This window comes from Diabrotica virgifera, chromosome 10 (genome assembly GCF_917563875.1).
Source record: "Diabrotica virgifera virgifera chromosome 10, PGI_DIABVI_V3a".
NCBI classification, from domain to species: domain Eukaryota; kingdom Metazoa; phylum Arthropoda; class Insecta; order Coleoptera; family Chrysomelidae; genus Diabrotica; species Diabrotica virgifera.
In genome coordinates this window covers 70252354-70271632 of record NC_065452.1, presented here as the reverse complement: position 1 = coordinate 70271632, position 19279 = coordinate 70252354, and the positions used below count along the sequence as shown (strand labels likewise).

At 32.8% G+C, this 19279-nt stretch overlaps 1 protein-coding gene and 2 long non-coding RNA genes across 3 annotated transcripts in view; all 3 read left to right on the top strand.

Moving 5' to 3' along the window:
• Positions 1 to 1733: 1733 nt before the first annotated feature.
• Positions 1734 to 4936, top strand: LOC126893374 (uncharacterized). Its single transcript, XR_007701157.1, has 2 exons — positions 1734 to 3216; positions 4772 to 4936. It is a non-coding gene; the product is annotated as an uncharacterized LOC126893374 (long non-coding RNA).
• Positions 4937 to 11939: 7003 nt separating this feature from the next.
• On the top strand, positions 11940 to 12552 carry LOC126893372 (uncharacterized). Its single transcript, XR_007701155.1, has 2 exons — positions 11940 to 12217; positions 12292 to 12552. It is a non-coding gene; the product is annotated as an uncharacterized LOC126893372 (long non-coding RNA).
• Positions 12553 to 14169: 1617 nt separating this feature from the next.
• The window catches only part of LOC126893371 (60S ribosomal protein L17-like), a 31979-nt gene continuing 26869 nt past the window's right edge, over positions 14170 to 19279 (top strand). Inside the window, exons 1-3 of the mRNA XM_050663482.1 lie at positions 14170 to 14337; positions 14444 to 14533; positions 14632 to 14904. Coding sequence (XP_050519439.1) covers positions 14453 to 14533; positions 14632 to 14904 — 354 coding nt within the window. The 5' untranslated portion in view covers positions 14170 to 14337; positions 14444 to 14452. The remainder of the gene's footprint in view (positions 14338 to 14443; positions 14534 to 14631; positions 14905 to 19279) is intronic.

The following is a 19279-nucleotide window of genomic DNA, read 5'->3' as shown; positions in this document are numbered from 1 at the left end:
AACTAATATACCTTTTTCTCTCTGTCATATGTTGAATAATCCCTGTATATTAATATTATACAACATATTACGGAAGCTCGAAACAAATGACAATTGATGAAAAGCCCTATTGAGTAGTGACTGCATCATTTAAGCTGTGAGACACTGTATATCAGTGGTGGCTTCGCTACATATTAAAATTGTTTTGTTGATCTTTCCTTCCTTCTTTGCTTTCTTTAGCGTGCATACTAAACAAGTTATTTATGTACAGCAGCTTTTGTAGCCAATGGTTACTCTTGTTTGTTTTCTAGATTTTTTCTCATCAGGACTTCTGATTGCTTTTTGGTTTGTTACTTTCTACCTTCTACAATTCAGAGACAGAGTTTGGGGCTTATTATTCGTCCAAGTGTTGGAATGCTTGTGGGTTTTGATATATATGTACCAACTACCTACTAGGTTTAGGTTGAAAGGCTAAGGATTTGGTTGTGATAAATATTGTGGGATAATTGATTGCATTTGTGTGGATAAACCTGGCATCTGTTGATTTTGATCTTGGTAGTCCATCTTGAGCTGTGCCATTAGCACTAGGAAATAACTTTGTTGATATGACATATATCATTTACTTGATATCCAGTTTAAAAATACAGCACACCATTTTTAAATCCCTTTTTAACATCACTGCACTAGTAGTAGGATTGTTTCTGGTTTGTTATTCGAAATAAAACACTTGTTTTATTTTTATTTATTTTGGCCACTCATAATATTAATAAAACTAATTATATTAATTATCAGTGTAATAATAATTGTAAATCTTCAAATATACAATAAGGTTTAACTAAAAACGCACTAAAATAATTTACATTTTAAACTTATTCACAGCCGAATGTTGCTAACTGCACCAATAGCTATTAAAAAATCTGAAATTCAAATCTGATATATTTGGATCATTTCTTCTTATATCTGCAATAAGAAATTGACCATCTGCATAATATAATACAGCAAAAAGTAATGGCTGTCAGTTCCTTTATAATTTCTATAGTATCCCTTCTGAGAGGTTGAAAGTTCACCATGTTTCCATCCATAGCTTCTAGACAATGTGAAAACTGCCATTTGCTATTAAATTTATTGCTAATTTAGAAAAATTATATGCAATTGTCGTGGAAAAGCTTACCCTTTTTAATGTGAGCCCTGTGCCTACATAGCGTAAAGCAACAATTAATCTGTAAAGAACAATATTGTTTAAATATAAATACATAGGTTAATTTAATTGATTAACTACTGTTAATTCAATCTTTGATTCGTACCTGTTCGCACTGTTGATGCTTTCACTCATAGATGTATTTTTCGCAATGTCTTCTTGTACACAATTTAGTTTTTATTAGGGCTTTCATTTCATGGAAAAAGTCCAGCTAGCCTACATTCTTTCTTTTCTATTTTTTCTGCCTGATATGCTCGAACAGTGGTAATAGGTGCCCTACTTAGTACTTGACAACAAAGTAAAGTCACAACTCCCTTCAGCACTCCTCACTCCAGCCTTTTCATTTCATTTTCAATTTTCATTTGTGGATTAGATTAAGTTCAAACAAGTTAGACAACTCTTAATACAGAAAATTTGATCAAACTAGACTGATCGTGAGAACACCGATTTTTAGAATTTCAACAAACTGCAATTGTGACGTCACTTTGACGTACTTCCTCTCGTACGTCAAGTTTGCTCAAACTGTTTGATCAAATTATTTGATGGTGAGACGCGGCCTTAACTGTCAAGTTTGATCAAATTATTTGATGGTGGGACGCGGCCTTTATGGGATTATTTTGTTAAACTTGCCAAAATATAAAGTCACTGCGCACGCTAAATAATGACGTCAATGACTTGATGAAGTTTAATTCGCGTGTAAGTACCTAACCAAGTGATATGTATTCTTTGATAGATATGTATTCTTTGACTTAACTTTTTTATTTGCGTACACGTTAGCGTGTACCTAGACACAGCGTGCTAAAATATGGCTAAATTTACGCTGTGTCTAGGTACACGCTAACGTGTACGCAAATAAAAAAGTTAGGTACAAGCTTAAATGTCATCAAATCAGTGACGTCACTATTTAGCGTGCACTCTGACTGGGTTTTTTTGGTACACGCTAATTTGAGCTGCGTGTATGCTGTGGTATTTAAAAATATCTGGTATGGTGAGTGTCAGAGTGTGGTTAGAATTTGTCTAATCACTAATCACGTTGTGTTTACCCTTTAATATTGATTAAATAGTAAAGAGTTTTCTTATTTTTTATTTGTTTAGTCTTTTTTTTAATTAACTATGGAGTGTGGACAATTATTTAGTTCTATTAATGAGTTTAACAACATTCTAAAACAGTATGAAAAAGATAAGAGACAAAAATTCGTAATTAAGGGCAGCAGAAGTATTAAGATAAAATATACAGGACAATTGATTAGTGTGATAAAGCTCAGTAGATCCGCTACAGTAATAGATAGCAATAAAAGTTAGTAACAAAAATTGTTGCAAACTTTGAGCTTCATATTATAAAATTAGCTAGAATGTTACAGGGCGTTCGATACCATAGTGGCAGACCAAACTTATGTTTTTTAAATGGAACACCCTATATTTTATTTTATGTTCGAAATCTTCTTAACTTCTCCATCACAAAAATATAAAGGTTTAATATGTTATACAGGGTATTCACAAAGTTATAACCAATTATCTATGAAAATCGTAACAAGTTCAACTCCCTGTATAAATAAAAATAAACACAACAGCATTGGTTTATAAACTGGTATAACTAACTTATGTATAAAAATTATTTTAACAGTGTTTTGTATATGTCATGTCAACTAAATATTTATTTTGCCTACCTGAATACATATGCTTTTATATACACATTCCCAAACAGCACAGTACGTTTTGAGTACGTACAATTTTGGTACTGTACGTACATGATGTAAAATGTACGTTTTAAGTACGTACACTGGGGTACATACCAGTACGTACAGAAGAGTACGTACTAAGTACGTACTATTACGTCTAAGTATGTACCAAGAGAAAGAAGAGCTAATGTCAGGTTATGTTAACCTAACCTAATTTATTTGGTTAGGAACTTTCCTTCCACCTCGAGTGCTCGAGTACAGTTTTGATGTGATAATTCATTGCAAGACAGTTTCATTTAGATTTTTTTTTACTTATTTTTGGTGTTGGAGCTTAGTGTGGTTTCCTGTTATCTTATTGAGGTGAGTGTTTTTTAACTTATTATAGTCATACTGAAAAATGTATTTTGTGGGCGAGGAAGTTAGATAAATAAAATTAAATTAAATAAAAAATAAGTATATTTAAAACCAAACCATTTGGCAAACTTTAAGAGTCATAAGTTTTGCTTGTTTTTGTACTTCAAATATGAATTTTTTTTCATATTGGTGAATAAAAAGGTAATTTTAACAATTAATTCATCATTTAGGTATCTATTGTCAATTTTAGACATGTCATCAAATAGTAAACATTACAAAAATGCTACAAAGCAATTGAAACGATTTAAGGAAATGAATGTGCACAAAATATCTAGTTTTAATATTTCAGTGAAAAGTGAAATACTAGTTTAGATAATAAAACTATGGATATGACAGACACTAATGATAATTCAATGGATGTTTTTGAAAATTTAGAACATCATCCATTACCACACTCTCTTTCAGACACACTCTGTTTTGAATATGAGAATATATTATTAGAAGATGAAAAATGTATTAGTGATACTACGGAGGATACTACATATATTAAAAGTCTTACCAGTAGCTAATCAGAATGGTGCTGTAAACATAATATTACACATGTGGCTATTAATGACCTGTTAAATATTTTAAAACCATATCATCCTGAATTACTCCGAGATGCTAGAACTCTGTTACACACTCCAAGGAAAACTATTCTACAACCAATAAACTCAGGTCACTATATTCATTTTGGATTGAGAAATTGTTTGCAAAAACTACTGTCTCAATATTCTGGAGAAGAGTGTCTTGATACTGTAGAAATTTTAATTAATATAGATGGTCTTCCACTTTCAAAAAGTTCATCCAGTCAAGTGTATCCAATTTTATGCAGTTTATATCCGAAACAGGGGCCAGTTGATATAGTTGGTATATATCACGGTTATGAGAAAACCAAAGATTCTAATTTATTTTTAGAAAAATTTGTAGAAGATGCCATAGAAATAATTAATAATGGTATGAAATATGAAAGTAGAACTTATTTTATTAAAATTAAAGGTTTTATTTGTGATGCTCCTGCTAAAGCATACATTACATGTACTAAAGGTCATTCTGGTTACATGTCTTGCAGTAAATGTGACATTGAAAGGGTTTACACTAATAGGATTTGTTTTCCTGACACGAAGAATTTTCATTTGCGCACTGCATAAATTTGACTGTATTTAAACTACATTTGACTGTAATTAAATGCATTATGTAACAAAGATATGTACTATACAGTTAACTATAATTTATTGGGCTTAAAATAAAGCATTTAATCGTACTAGAGGGACATCAGTCTTAAAACAGATTTTTTAAAATTATTGTAAAAAACAACCCACTTCTAAATTTCTAAATATTTAGAGCAGTTGCAAAAATGCATTGATTTTCGGAGACACACAAGGCAGACATACATTTAGCAGTATTATTTATATGGGTGTATTTCCATGGGTTAATTAATGCTTCAGTTGATGATGGTTGTGATAAAATATTCTTTATCAAAAGTATCCAATTTTATAATTTGATACTTCTTTCTTTATAGAAGCTGCAATAAAAAGTCAAAAATGTAGTGATAAGAAGGTGGCGGAGCAAGAAATTGGACGATGGTTGAGGAGAGCTGGGGATCGCTTAAAAACTTTCAAGGAAAAGGAATTAGAATAAAAATTGAATTTATTTTTTTTTTAAATAATAAAGATATATTCACCTATATTTACTTTTATTTACATAAATCATCATAAGTGTGTATAGTATGTATATACAGTGATGAGCGCGCTAATAACCGGCAACATAGCGCAAAAGATGGAAAACATATTAAATTGTGAGATAAAAAGAAATAAAACTAGTAGAGTTGTTAAAATTAGCGATAGTAACATATAAATTATGATATTATATTGATCGTTTCCCACCTTTAGACGTATCAGAGGAGTATGTCAACTAAAACTGTCACTGTGACAGTGGCATTTCTCAAAATCGTCCGATACGTCTAAAGGTAGGAAACAATCAATATAATGTCAATCTACAAGTTACTATCGCTAAATTTAACACCTTCACTAGGTTAATCTCTTTTTATCTCACAACTTAATATGTTTTCCATCTTTTGCGTTATTTTGTCGGTTATTAGTGTGCTCATCACTGTATACCCTAATAGCACAAGGACGTCCAATGGACGTCCATTGGACGTCCTTCACGTACTTTAGGGACGTCCATTGGACGTCCGTTTTCGTCCGAGGAACGTCCTTTATACGTCCTATTTTGGTCCAAATGTCGCGCTACCGAACGTCCATTGGACGTCCATCTAAGGTCCGAGGGGACGTATATTGGACCTTAATCGGACGTAAATTGGACCTTAATCGGACGTCCTAGGGGACGTAAATTGGACCTTAATCGGACGTAAATTGTACCTTAACCGGACGTAAATTGGACCTTAATCGGACGTAAATTGGACCTCAATCGGACGTAAATTGGACCTTAATCGGACGTAAATTGGACCTTAATCGGACGTAAATTGGACCTTAATCGGACGTAAATTGGACTTTAATCGGACGTAAATTAGACCTTAATCGGACGTAAATTGGACCTTAATCGGACGTAAATTGGACCTTAATCGGACGTAACTTGGACCTTAATCGGACGTAAATTGAACCTTAATCGGACGTAAGTTGGACCTTAATCGGACGTAAATTGGACCTTAATCGGACGTAAGTTGGACCTTAATCGGACGTAAATTGGACTTTAATCGGACGTAAATTGGACCTTAATCGGACGTAAATGGGACCTTAATTGGACGTAAATTGGACCTTAATCGGACGTAAATCGGACCTTAATCGGACGTCCTAGGGGACGTGAATTGGACCTTAACAGGACGTCCAATTTTGGTCCAAATTCCACTTTGCCAAACGTCCAATGGAGGTCCACCTAACGTCCAAGGGGACGTTCGGTGGACTGGACTTGGGCCTTCATAGGGCGTCCCAGTTTGGTCCAATGTCTTGCTGCCGAACATCCATCTAACGTCCTGGGAGGACGTTCGGTGGACGTCTATAGTTGATATTTAGACCTGTGAAGAATGTATTGTGGGAAATAAAAAATATATTTTTTAAGAAACTTATATTACATCTTATATTAAATTACAATTATTGGATATTACATTATTTACATTAAATTACAATACACTTCTCCAAGAAATTAACGCACCACCTTAAATATGGGGTATTTTTGATGTCTCGTATTTCCTAAACCTGTTGTCCCATCTAAGTGATTTTTTTATAATATTATAGCCTAGGCTATAGGTTACCTCCTTAAGCTTGTCATGCACAGGGAGCTATGCTGTAATATATGTATATTATATCATATCGCTCTCTATAGTAATGAGTGAGCCTGCAGACAGGAAACAAATGGTTCCATATGTGCAGGCTCACTCATTACTATAGAGAGCGATGTGATATAATATATACAGAGAGGTCCTAAATTATGGAATAAATTAATTTTCTCTAAAATGGACGACTATAGAGAAAAATCCGGAAACAGGTCGATTTTTGTGTTTAAATTACAACTTTTTGACATATATTTCATACTAGTGATGTCATCCATCTGAGCGTGATGACGTAATCAATGATTTTTTTAAATGGGAATAGGGGTTGTGTGGCACCTCAGTTGAAAGGGTTTTCAATTCTCTATTCAGTAATTTTGAATGTGTACGTTCCAATTAAACTATTACTGAGGTACCATTAGTTAAACAGAATGTTTTTAAAACTTTTTTGCCTCTTTGTATTTTTTTCGATAAGGCACGTTTTATCGAGATCTGGCTTCTTTTTTAATATGGTTCAAAATATACCTAAAAATGTAAAGCATAAATAAGTTTGCATAATATTACCAAGTCTCCATAATGGTACTTAACCATATACAAATATGTGGTGGATTTGACAAATATTCAAAATATTTCGATAAAAATTAACTTTTCGAAAAAGCAATAACAGGCAAAAAAGTTTTTAAAACGTTGTGTTTAAATGGTACTACAATAATAATTAATAATAATAATAATAATAAACCCATATCTCCAAACCGACCATCTCCCATATTATCAATACGTCCCTGAGAGTATGCTTGAGGATGGCAACTACAAGCTATACTGGGACCCCACTGTGCTCACAGACCAAACAGTGGCGCATAATAGACCAGATCTCGTATTAGTCAATAAATTAACGAGACAAACAACCCTCATTGATGTGGCACACGGAACTAATGGTTCCGTGTGTGCAGGCTCACTCATTACTATAGAGAGCGATGTGATATAATATATATTACAGTATATAGCTCCCCGTGCATGACAAGCTTAAGAGGAAACAGTAGCGAGCAACAGGTAGCGAAAACGCGTTCCAAGATTGCGGCTGTAATTTTGAATATTTTTTTGAGATATTTGGCACACGCATTCGTAATATAATAAAGAATGGCGGTACAGACCCCAATTTGAAAAATATAATAATATGTGAAAATTACTCTGTAATTAAATACAATATTAAAAAAACGAGCCTGTACCGCCATTAAGAAGAACAAAAAAATACACTTTCTTTAAATAAACTTTTTTATCCGATGCCTAGATTTTGTGTCATTTTGGAACTACTAATGAAATAAAAAATTTTAGTAGTTCCAAAATGACACAAAATCTAGGCATCGCATAAAAAAGTTTATTTGAAGAAAGTGTATTTTTTGTTCTTCTTAATGGCGGTACAGGCTTGTTTTTTTAATATTGTATTTAATTACAGAGTAATTTCCACATATTAATATATTTTTCAAATTGGGCTCTGTACCGCCATTCTTTATTATATTACGAATACGTGTGCCAAATATCTCGAAAAAATATTCAAAATTACAGCCGCAATCTTGGAACGCGTTTTTGCTACCTGTTGATCGCTACTGTATCACCTTAAGGAGGATATTATAAAAAAAATCACCTAGATGGGACAACTGGTTTAGGAAATTCGAGACATCAAAAATGCTCAATTTTTAAGGTGGTGCGTAATGGGCTGTATATTATACATATATTTCAAATCGACACCTTGCTCATTTGGAGATAATGGACAATTTCTTAAAAAGAAAATATTCTATCTATGTATACTTATTATATAGTGTAATATTATATTATAATATTATAATAATCATTCAACTTTTGTCTAATTTTTTTTCATCCGCCTTCGCTTAGATATTTCAATATTATAAATAGATTATAAAATACTGAGATAAATACCTTTTGCTTACCAGGTACATACCAACCCAATCTGTTTGACAAAAGAACCGTTGGGTAGAGGTAAGTAGTAAGACGAACAAAGGGGCCACCGAGCTAGCGGAAATTTCCTTTAACAATAAATTTTAAATTCAAATCCAAGAAGTTACATTGCAGTAAAAATTCAAGGAAGTCTATACTTTATAGAAAATCAAAAAGATTGGCTAGAATGCAATTATGTACTTATACAGAGTGTTTGGTAAAGAATAGGCCATAGATTAACCTTAGATTTCGGAGGGTAAAATAGGTCGATTTAAGTTAACTTACATTAGTACTAAAGTTGATAATAACCGAAATACAAGGTGTCAAATTTAAACTTTTATTTTATTTATTCTTGAATATTTCCTAACAAGCATGGGATAATATCACGAAATTTGGTAAGCGGGGGTTTTTTGGGACAAGAAATCTAAATTCAACACCAAAAATGATGTATTGCCCAGGAAATAATCAAGAATAAAATAAAAGTTTAAATTTGACACCCTGTATTTCGGTTATTATCATCTTTCGTACTAAAGTAAGTTAGCTTAAATCGACCTATTTTAAGCTCAGTAATCCAAGGTTAAGCTATGGCCCATTCTTTACCAAACACCCATAAGATTGAAAAATGTATGAAAAATATACCAGAAAGCATAAGAAATATATCAAAGAGCATGAAAAAATATGTAAATGTAATAAAAAACGTAAATAATACCAATGTTTGGATACCAGTTGTCCTGGCTGGTGGTTTTGTCCACCATTATCGGCGAGTTTGTCCTCTAGGCCATCAGGAATCGATAGGCTATGTCCAGACGGTGGTAGCAGCAGAGTCTGAATGCTTCCTCTTTGGCGTTCACTTACCAAGAAGTGACTGGCTGCAACGTGGAGCTCCAGTAGCTGTCTGGGGTTGATGGCTCCGAAAACTTCTCATCTGATCGAGGAATCAGGAACATAGACTGTTTCGGCACTTCAGAAAATCTCCAGGAGCAGGAATCCTCAGGGTGGTAGATTAAAATGTTGTGCGCCTATGTCAAAGGGGCACATAATAATCCATTGGATGGACTTATGCATTGATGCTCTAAATGGCCCGATGAGGCGGTCGGACTCTGTGTTATGTTGTGAAACAGCGTCTTCATAGTTTTACGTAATATATAGTATATGTATAAGTATATTACACTTTAATTCGTATATAATATAATTTCTTACATTATGAAAATCAGTGGTTAATGAATAAAACTCTACGCGGAGCCCTAACGACGACAACGACTGAGAGATCAACTCTCCAACTTCGAACTGATACTGATATCGGTGGGTGAATCGAAAATCTATCGCCTATCGTTATAGTTTTGTCAACAGAGGAACCAAGTAGTGGGGGTGATTTTCAGACGTCCACAAAAAGTCCGTATTTCGTCCAGTACGGACGTCCAAAGGACGTTCGTATTTATTCCACCATCGGACGTCCACCATCGGACGTCCGAAGGACGTACATATTTAGTCCACCGTATTCATATTTATTCCACCCGAAGTACGTCTAACGTCGGACGTCCAAAGGACATCCATTTATAGTCCATAGACATTAGGACTAAGATTGGACCTATTTTGAGCACGTATATTCAACTTCAAAAAGATGCTCTTAAGATTCATTTGTAGTACGGATACATTGATAAAAATTATATTTTTGCTTACTAGAATTAATTAGCAAACTTATGTGATCTTGGTAACTAGAATAATAAAACATTGTAACAAATAATTTACAAATAAGATTTTCACACTTTACAAAAAAAAACAAAAACATGTTTAGAATATTAAACTGTGCAATTTTGAATTAAATATAATTATCTTTTCGATGTAAACTATTTTATTAACATAAAATATTTTATTGAATTATTTTGCTATTTTATCCCGTAATTCGTATAATATGTCCAATATAGACGATCAGCAAACGTCCGTATTTCGTCCAGTACGGACGTCCAAAGGACGTTCATATTTATTCCACCCGAAGGACGTCCAACATCGGACGTCCGAAGGACGTACATATTTAGTCCACCGAAGGACGTCCAACGTCGGACGTCCGAAGGACGTACATATTTAGTCCACCGAAGGACGTCCAACGCCGGACGTCCAAAGAACGTCCATTTATAGTCCATGGACGTTAGGACCAAAAATGGACCTATTTTGGACGTCGTGTGCTATTAGGGAAGCGTTCATAAAACGTCCGTATTTCGTCCAGTATATGGACGTCCAAAGGACGTTCATATTTATTCCATCCGAAGGACGTCCAACGTCGGACGTCCAAAGGACGTCCATTTTTATTCCGTCCGAAGGACGTCCAACGTCGGACGTCCAAAGGACGTCCATATTTATTCCTTCCGAAGGACGTCCAAAGTCGGACGTCCAAAGGACGTCCATTTTTATTCCGTCCGAAGGACGTCCAAAGTCGGACGTCCAAAGGACGTCCATATTTATTCCTTCCGAAGGACGTCCAACGTGGGACGTCCAAAGGACGTCCATTTATAGTCCATGGACGTTAGGACCAAAAATGGACCTATTTTGGACGTCCATTGGACGTCGTGTGCTATTAGGGTAGTATGTACTACGTACATACCTTCAATATGTATCTACTAGGTACGTACCGTCAATACGTACTAGGTACGTACCGTCAGTACGTATTAGGTACGTATATTCAGTACGTACTAGGTACGTACCATAATTTGGAAAATGTACGTCTTATGTACGTATTAAGTACGTACTTCGTACAGCAAAGTACGTACATTGTACGTACTTTATGTCCCATCAGTACGTACTTAGTATGTCTTATGTACGTAATTGTGCTTACTGGGTTGATATATTACAATAATTAAGTTTGAACATCTGAATAGTTCTGCTTCCCTTCCCCTAATAACAAATATTTTTCTATCAAACAAACACTAAACATATCACTAAACACATAATGACGTCACTTGCTTGATGAAGTTTAATTCGCGTGTACCTAACTTTTTTATTTGCGTACACGTTAGCGTGTACCTAGACACAGCGCTAAATTAAGGTTTGTTCCAACACGACCGAGAACCGTCACGAAACGGTAATGCTCCTGCGCAGTAAATAAAATCCGTTCCAACAAAAATATGATCGTCATCGGATCGTCCTTCCCACTGTTCCAACAAGAATTGTGATCTTTCGGTGACGGTTTCGTGATGATCATTTCAGTAATCGGGCAAATGCATAATGTGCTGGTTGGACTGACTTGCGCACTAGGACTTAATTCTTTAAAGTTTTTGAGCCTTTGATCGACTAAAAGCACACAAGCTGTCACCAATAAAAATGACAAATATATGATTACCGTCATGGGACGATAACTGGGCGATACAATTACGAACATGCGCACAACAAACGGTACAAGTAGTTTCGTGACGGTTTCTGGACCGTCCAAAAGTTCATGTTGGAACAAACCTTTAGGCCAAGGTTCATAGATAGGGGTTAGGTTATCTCATAACTATGTGGGCGGAAGCGAGAGGGAGGGGAATGCCTACGTCACTCGTACGACAAAGTCAAGTTTGACAGTTGTATGTGGTTATATTTCCGCATATTTTTGTGGAATTTTCTTATAATATCGTTTATTTGTTTAATATTTGTTGAGTTTTTAAGCATATAAGGACTATATTACTATAATTACTTATTTGGGTCCTATACAAAGACAGTAATGACTTGTGAAGTGTGTTTTCGTAACCGTGTAAGGTTAGTTTAACAATTATAATATTACACATAATAATATGTAGTTTTGTATGTTATAATAATAAAACATTTTTTAGATGAGTGGTGGTAACATTTGTAGCATAGCTATATGTAAAAGCAACTCCAAAATTCCTGAACCAGATGGAAACAAAATAATGTTTTTGGACATTTCCCAAATACCTTAAATTATCAAACAATAATGGATAATAAAATGTTACAAGATAAATGGGCCTCTAAACATAAGAAAATAGGTAGCAAACATTTCCTCGTGTCTGAATATGTTAATATTATGTTACGTCTTTTTTATATTTTAACCTAATAATAAATTATTTATATTATTCGTTCTTTTGTTGTTGCATACCACCAAAAATGATAAAAGTGCTGCACATTCCACGAAAAACATAATAAGTAAGTACCTACATATTAGTATTTTTGATTTTAAACTTTTTCTTCTATTTTTTTGGATTTTTGTGCTAATTAAATTGTTTTCTCCATTTAAAACACACATAATAAGTGTTAAATGAATTCTAGTTTTTTGTTAGCAGACTATTGATTTTTAAGGGAAAAATTGATATAATTACCAATATAAGAACCACTTAAATATACCTATACCCAAGAAAATCTCAAAATATATTGCAAAACCTAAGTTTTTGAACCTTTTATTAGCATTGACTCTTATAACAATTTTAAAATTGTCGTACGGATGACGTATTCCCGCCTTTAAAAAGCCAGCCTTTGATTGGTCTACAGTTATGAGACAACCTACGCCCTAATCTATTAACCTTGCCTTTAGGCATTCCAAATCACGTGATATAATATGGCTGCTGGATGGCGAAACTGTCATCCATAGGCGTATCCAATGTTTAAACCACTTCATATTTAATTTGCTATCACAATTTCACAAATTTCGCTACACAATTAACAAAAAAACAAAACCAAACAGAATATTCTTTACAAATTTGTCAATATTCAATGTAAACATTAGATACGCCATGACCACCCCCCTTAACTATGTCTATGGCCATGTCAGTTTAGCCATCCACCGGCCACCACTGACAGTTCATTGGAATCCCTAATTTACGCCCGGTTTCATAATCAACTTAAAGTGAACATTAACTAAAGTTCACTTTAAAGTTGACATTTACCCATATGAATTGCATTGATAAAGGTACCAACTTAAAATTTAAAGTCCACTTTAACTGATTATGAAACCGACCGTTAATATGCAAAATTAGGGAATCCAACGATCTGTCAAACTATTCCAATATGTCTGGCGATTGGCATGCAGTACATTGAAGGCATATGATAGTATAGTGTTATTTTAGTATTTTAAAGTAATTTTCGTATTTTATGTCCATGTAAGTATTGCTAAATACTTCTGTGACATAGTAACAAATATTGCTTACGTCAATAAACTTTAATAAGTAGTTAAAAAGTTTTAACTAAGTAATTTGGAAGATTGAAGAAAGCTAGGTTAACAAATTTTATGTTTTATAAGTTTAATAAAAAATAATATTGAGCATCCCTAAAATAGATTTTAGGTAAAATCATCGGGGTAATATATATTTTATTATTTTAGGTACTTAAAAATACCACATTGTATCTTAAATTTGAAATTTTAATTTAAATAAAGTATCCAATAAAATCGCTTGTGTGCAGTGTTGCCAGAGAAATTTTTGTAAATGCACCGGAATGACTGGAATAGTGACACAAAGTACTAAAACAACACATTTTGTACAAAAACTTAAAAAAACGTCGTTTAATATTATTTGAAGCAAATTTCTTATGTCACAAAATTTTAGGATTTTACTTTAGGAGACTTCAGTATCAAAAGTTTGGTTGTTAATTGTATCAAATTGGTACAATTTTAACAACTCTGGCAACGCTGAATTGCCTGCCATACGTCCTGTCATTAAAAATCACGTGGTTTGGATTGCCTAATATTTTCTGTCTGTGAGATTGGTGTAATTGTAAGGATTGACACATGACAGTTCAAAATTTATGTTGGTAATACAGTAAACTACTCCTTTTCTTTCTATACAAGCTCTCTTTAGAGAGGTGTGGACATGAAATAAATCTAAAAAAATACAAAGCATCCCAAAAGAAACGTACTTTAAACAAAAGTAAGGAAATGTTTCTGATTAGTAAATTAACATGTTTTTTCATATATTTTCAAAATAACGTATATAAACAAACTTAAAACTTTTGGTAAAAGAAGACTTGTTTTAGGTTTAAAAAATGGGCCGGTACGCACGTGAGCCAGAAAATGCTGCAAAATCTTGTAAAGCTAAAGGTTCAAACTTAAGAGTACACTTTAAGGTAAGAATTTGAACTATATACAACAAACTAAGGTCCACTATTGGACATAACCTCTCAAATGTATTTATTGAAGTAATTAAACTCCAATGTTTTTGTAGAACACATGTGAAACTGCAAATGCAATAAGGAAGATGCCCCTCAAAAGGGCCGTAGCATATTTAAAGAATGTAATTATTCAGAAGGAGTGTATTCCATTTAGAAGGTTTAATGGTGGAGTAGGTCGTTGTGCCCAAGCAAAACAATTTGGTACCACTCAGGGAAGATGGCCTAAAAAGTCAGCAGAGTTTCTTTTACAACTCTTGAGAAATGCTGAAAGCAATGCAGATTACAGTGGACTCGATGTAGACAGATTAGTAGTAGAACATATTCAGGTAAATATTTACACATTTCTTGGTTGTATACATTTTTAAATACACTGTGTTAATGTTAAATGAGCTCTTTGGAATTAATAGTCCATGTTCTTATCCAAGTTTACTTAGTTCAAGTACCTTAAAAAGTCAATTATATTAAGTAATGTCACATAATTTTTAAATCTATTGACATCAAGATGTCAATGTATGAATACTAGTTAAAATCAACAAATCAAGGAACTGTGCTTAAAAGAAATCAAATATTACATATTGAAGGCAAAAATTTCCAAGCGCTATTAATTTGGCTAACTTTATACTAGAGCAATTTAAAGTTTGAAATTGTGAAAAATAATTATTAAAAAATTACTTAGTGTTTGTATTGTCATATTTCCAACAAATTTTAAATGCAGTTTAGATTCTTAATAAACTGCTCTTTGAAGACTATTAGTCCAGAGAAATAAGGATTTTCTCAGGACACTCAAAGATCCAGGTAGCTGACTACTTTTTTAGTTATTGTAGACCTATAGGAAAAAAAATATCTGTTTCCTATCTAGAGTTTGCGTCCGTTTTTTAATTATTAACAATTTAGTGCAAAAATCGCGATTTTTTCGATTTTTTGCACCCCATTAAAAAGCTAAATAGTTGACATACGATTACAAAATTTGATTTTTTAAAACATTGAAAAAGCTTTAAAATACCAATTTTTGAATGAAGTCAATTTGTTGCTTCGCAAATTACAAAATAAATGAAAATCGATATTTGTTAATAACTTTTACTAAATTTAACGAATTTTAGGGTTTCACCCAAAGTTGGGTATTTTGGTACTTAACAAACCCTCAAAATTTGAGACTGATCCATTAATTAGTTTAAAAAATATTCTATTTTTTTATCCCAGAGACCTTTATTTTGCAATAACATAAGACAGAAAATAATGAGCATAGGGCAATTCTGAGTATGCCAAATGAAAGTAGAAAACTGATAGTATCAAAATGTATTAAAAAAAGATAAAAATATTAATTAATATAATCAAAAATCCTAATGACAAATATTAGAAATTTTGTAGTTTATAAACATTTAGAATAACTAAAATATTGTCCGTAGGAACAATCTTTTTATATATTCGAAAAGCTAGTATTTTAACATTAATTTTCAAATAAAAAAGTTTAGCCTGGGTTCATTTGGGACAAAGTTAGCCATATGTTTTTTTTAATTCACAGCTAATTTGTTTATAATAACTAAGGAATTTCATTAATGCCATTTTAAAGAATGGGATTTGTATTTTTTGTTAAAAAATTTGCACAAACATTGTATCTTCACAGCACCCTCTACGATTTTTCAAAAATGTTGTTCAAAAGGTTACTAGGGGGAACCTACAAATCCACAGAGTTAAAATACCAAAAAAGCAATTTCAAACTGATACAATAATTTTCTGTATCTCCGGATCAACTCGATAGATTTTGATCTTTCTTTTTTTAATTTGTATCTAATTTCTACATACATTAAAAATATGCAATTTGTTTATAAATTTATTAATTAATAATCAGTCTTAATTTGTTTAACACGTTCGCACCTGACTACCACTATACTGGTAGTTCGAGGTTTCCATAATATACTGACTACCACTTTACTGGCTCCCAGCTCTACTAATTTCAATGCTTTATATATTCACACAGATCAGGAGAAAAGAAACGAGATGTAGACGCCATATATGTATGTAGTCTCTAATATTGTAATCTTTGCCAGTATACTGGTAGTTCGTTCCTAAGGAATAAAACTAATAAAAATAATAAATATCATTTCGTTGTGAATCGAAACAAGAGCAGTCTTATTTTAGTTAGTTCAGAAAGCGCCGAAAGTCCTCTAAATAGTTTTAACTTTGGTTAGAGTTTCTTCAGAGAGCCCATCGTCGGCTAAGAGTGTTAACCTGCTAACTCCATTTTTCACTGTTAGTGATATTGGGCTGTTTTCTGGGTCTGGGTACCTTCATACACCACCCCACAAACCTGCCGACAAAAATGTAGTTTAGAAATAACTATCTCTAAACTACACTGGAGCCAGCGGGCTTATGGGACAGTGTATAAAGGTACACAGACCCAGAAAACAGCCCAATATCACTCACGGTGAAAAATATAAATGATTCTCTCTGAACCACCTGATCGAGGCTGACGGCCAGAATTTTGGTGGTTCAGCGAGAATCAAATATGTGCTCTCTGAATAAACTCTAACAAAAGTTGAAACTAGTTAGAACACTTTTGGCGCTCTCTGAACTAACTAAAATAAGACTGCTCTTGTTTCGATTCACAACGAAATGATTATTTATTAGTTTTACTCCTATTCTGAGTATTGGGTGGTATTGGGAACTAATCTTTGTTGGAATCTTACCGTGCTAGACAGGAGGGTAGTGAGATGCAACTTGATAGATCTCCCTCGGCTTTCTTTGTTCCGGCGATTCGTTGGCTTTCAAATTTTTAGAAGCCACGAATGGTGTAGCCAGAAGATTAGTTATAATATTATTAATATTAAAAGTAAAACTTTCGTTAGTAGTTAGATAGTTAATAAATGTATTTCTTATAGTTTTAAGTTTAGAATGATAATTACGTTTCTTTTGTAATAAAAAGACCAAATTTTTCCCAATTATACAGCGATTATTGTTGTTTATTTTGTCTAGATTAGCCTGCCAGTATACTGGTATTCAGTATATAGTTAAAAACGTACATCTATATCCTGACTACCAGTATACTGACAAGCTAAGTAAACCAAAAAAAATGTTTAAATATCTATATACTAATCCATATGTCCGAGTTTTAATCCAATATTCCCGTTTTTTACCCAAAAACCCATATCCGTTTCTGAGGAACGTCTAGTATCAATAGGTTAGGTGCGAACGTGTTAAACAATTCTTGAAAAAATATTTTTTTACAAAGATCTTATTTTTTTAATCATAGTATCATTAATGATCATAGAAAAAGTTAAAGTACACTTAATAAATAAATTATTTTAATCTAATAAAAATAATTTATTTATTAAAGTATACCTTAACTTTTTCTATGATTAATAATGATAGTATTATTAAAAACATTTTTTCAAAAATTGTTTAAACAAATTAGACTGTTTATTAATTAATAAATGTCAAATTGCAAATAGATAAATTGCATATTTGTAATGTACAGAAAAATTACATACAAATTAAAAAAAGAAAAATCAAAATATATTCAGTAGATCCCGAGATATAGAAATTCATAGTAGTTTTAAGTTGATTTTTTTTAGTTTTTGAACTTGTGCATTTCAGCGGTCTAAATCGCAAATTGCCTAAGTCACAAATTGAAAATTTTACAGGAGAGACAAAAAAGTGTGGAGTTTGTCTATGTCTTATGAGTAAAATAACTTTCGTTTAGCGAAATTGCCGCGAAATAAAATAATAATTGCGCTTGTGGGAATTGTCCGGCGGTAGCTTTTACTGTCTACTACTAGATAAAACCAAGAAACAATTTTCGCAAAAAATGGACTTAGGCAATTTGCGATTTAGACCGACGATTTGTCGGCTCCCAGCTCCCCCTTCACTTACCACGACTAGTCACCAATTGAACTACATTTTTAAAAATTCATGTAAAATACCAACTTTTCGAATATGTAAAATGATTTTTTCTACGAACAATATTTTAAAAGTTATTCTAAATGTTCATAAACTACAAAATTTCAAAAATTTGGCATCGATTTTTGACTATATTAGATAATTTTTTTAGTACATTTTGATAGTATCTCTTTTCTACTTTCATTTGACATATCGTCGGTCTAATGAGCAAATTGCAAAGTCACAAATTGAAAATTTTACAGGAGAGACAAAAAACTTTTGAACAAAAGTAAAAAAAGAGAAAATTGTCCAACTCCATGCAATACATAATTGACCAAAATTAGTTAAACAAAATATTTAAACAAACTTTCTACTTATATACTACAGTGGTACCTCGACATACGAGGGTAATTCGTTCCGTAACCTTGCTCGTATGTCAAATTGCTCGTATATCAAAGCAATTTTCCCCATTGAAATTAACTGAAATGTCATTAATCCGTTCTAGTCCCAAAAAAATCACTTTAGTTGTTTTTGTTAAGTGTTTTTAAATAAGAAAAATATTTTTACAAGAAGAAACATTTATTTATAAATAACAAAAATTCATACATATTCTGTAAAAACATAAGAAAAAGTGAGGTGCTTACGAAAGCACCTAATTTTCGTCAGTGGTCTTCGCTTTTTTCGTCACACGTTGCTCATTTTCATCTGCAGCTCGTTTAAAAAAAAACTGTCCAAAGAGGTTTGTTTCTTCCTCCCTTTCATAAATCGCTCGTGCCTTCTCACATATGATGCTTTGTGTTAAGGTTCCTCCTTGAAGATGCTTCT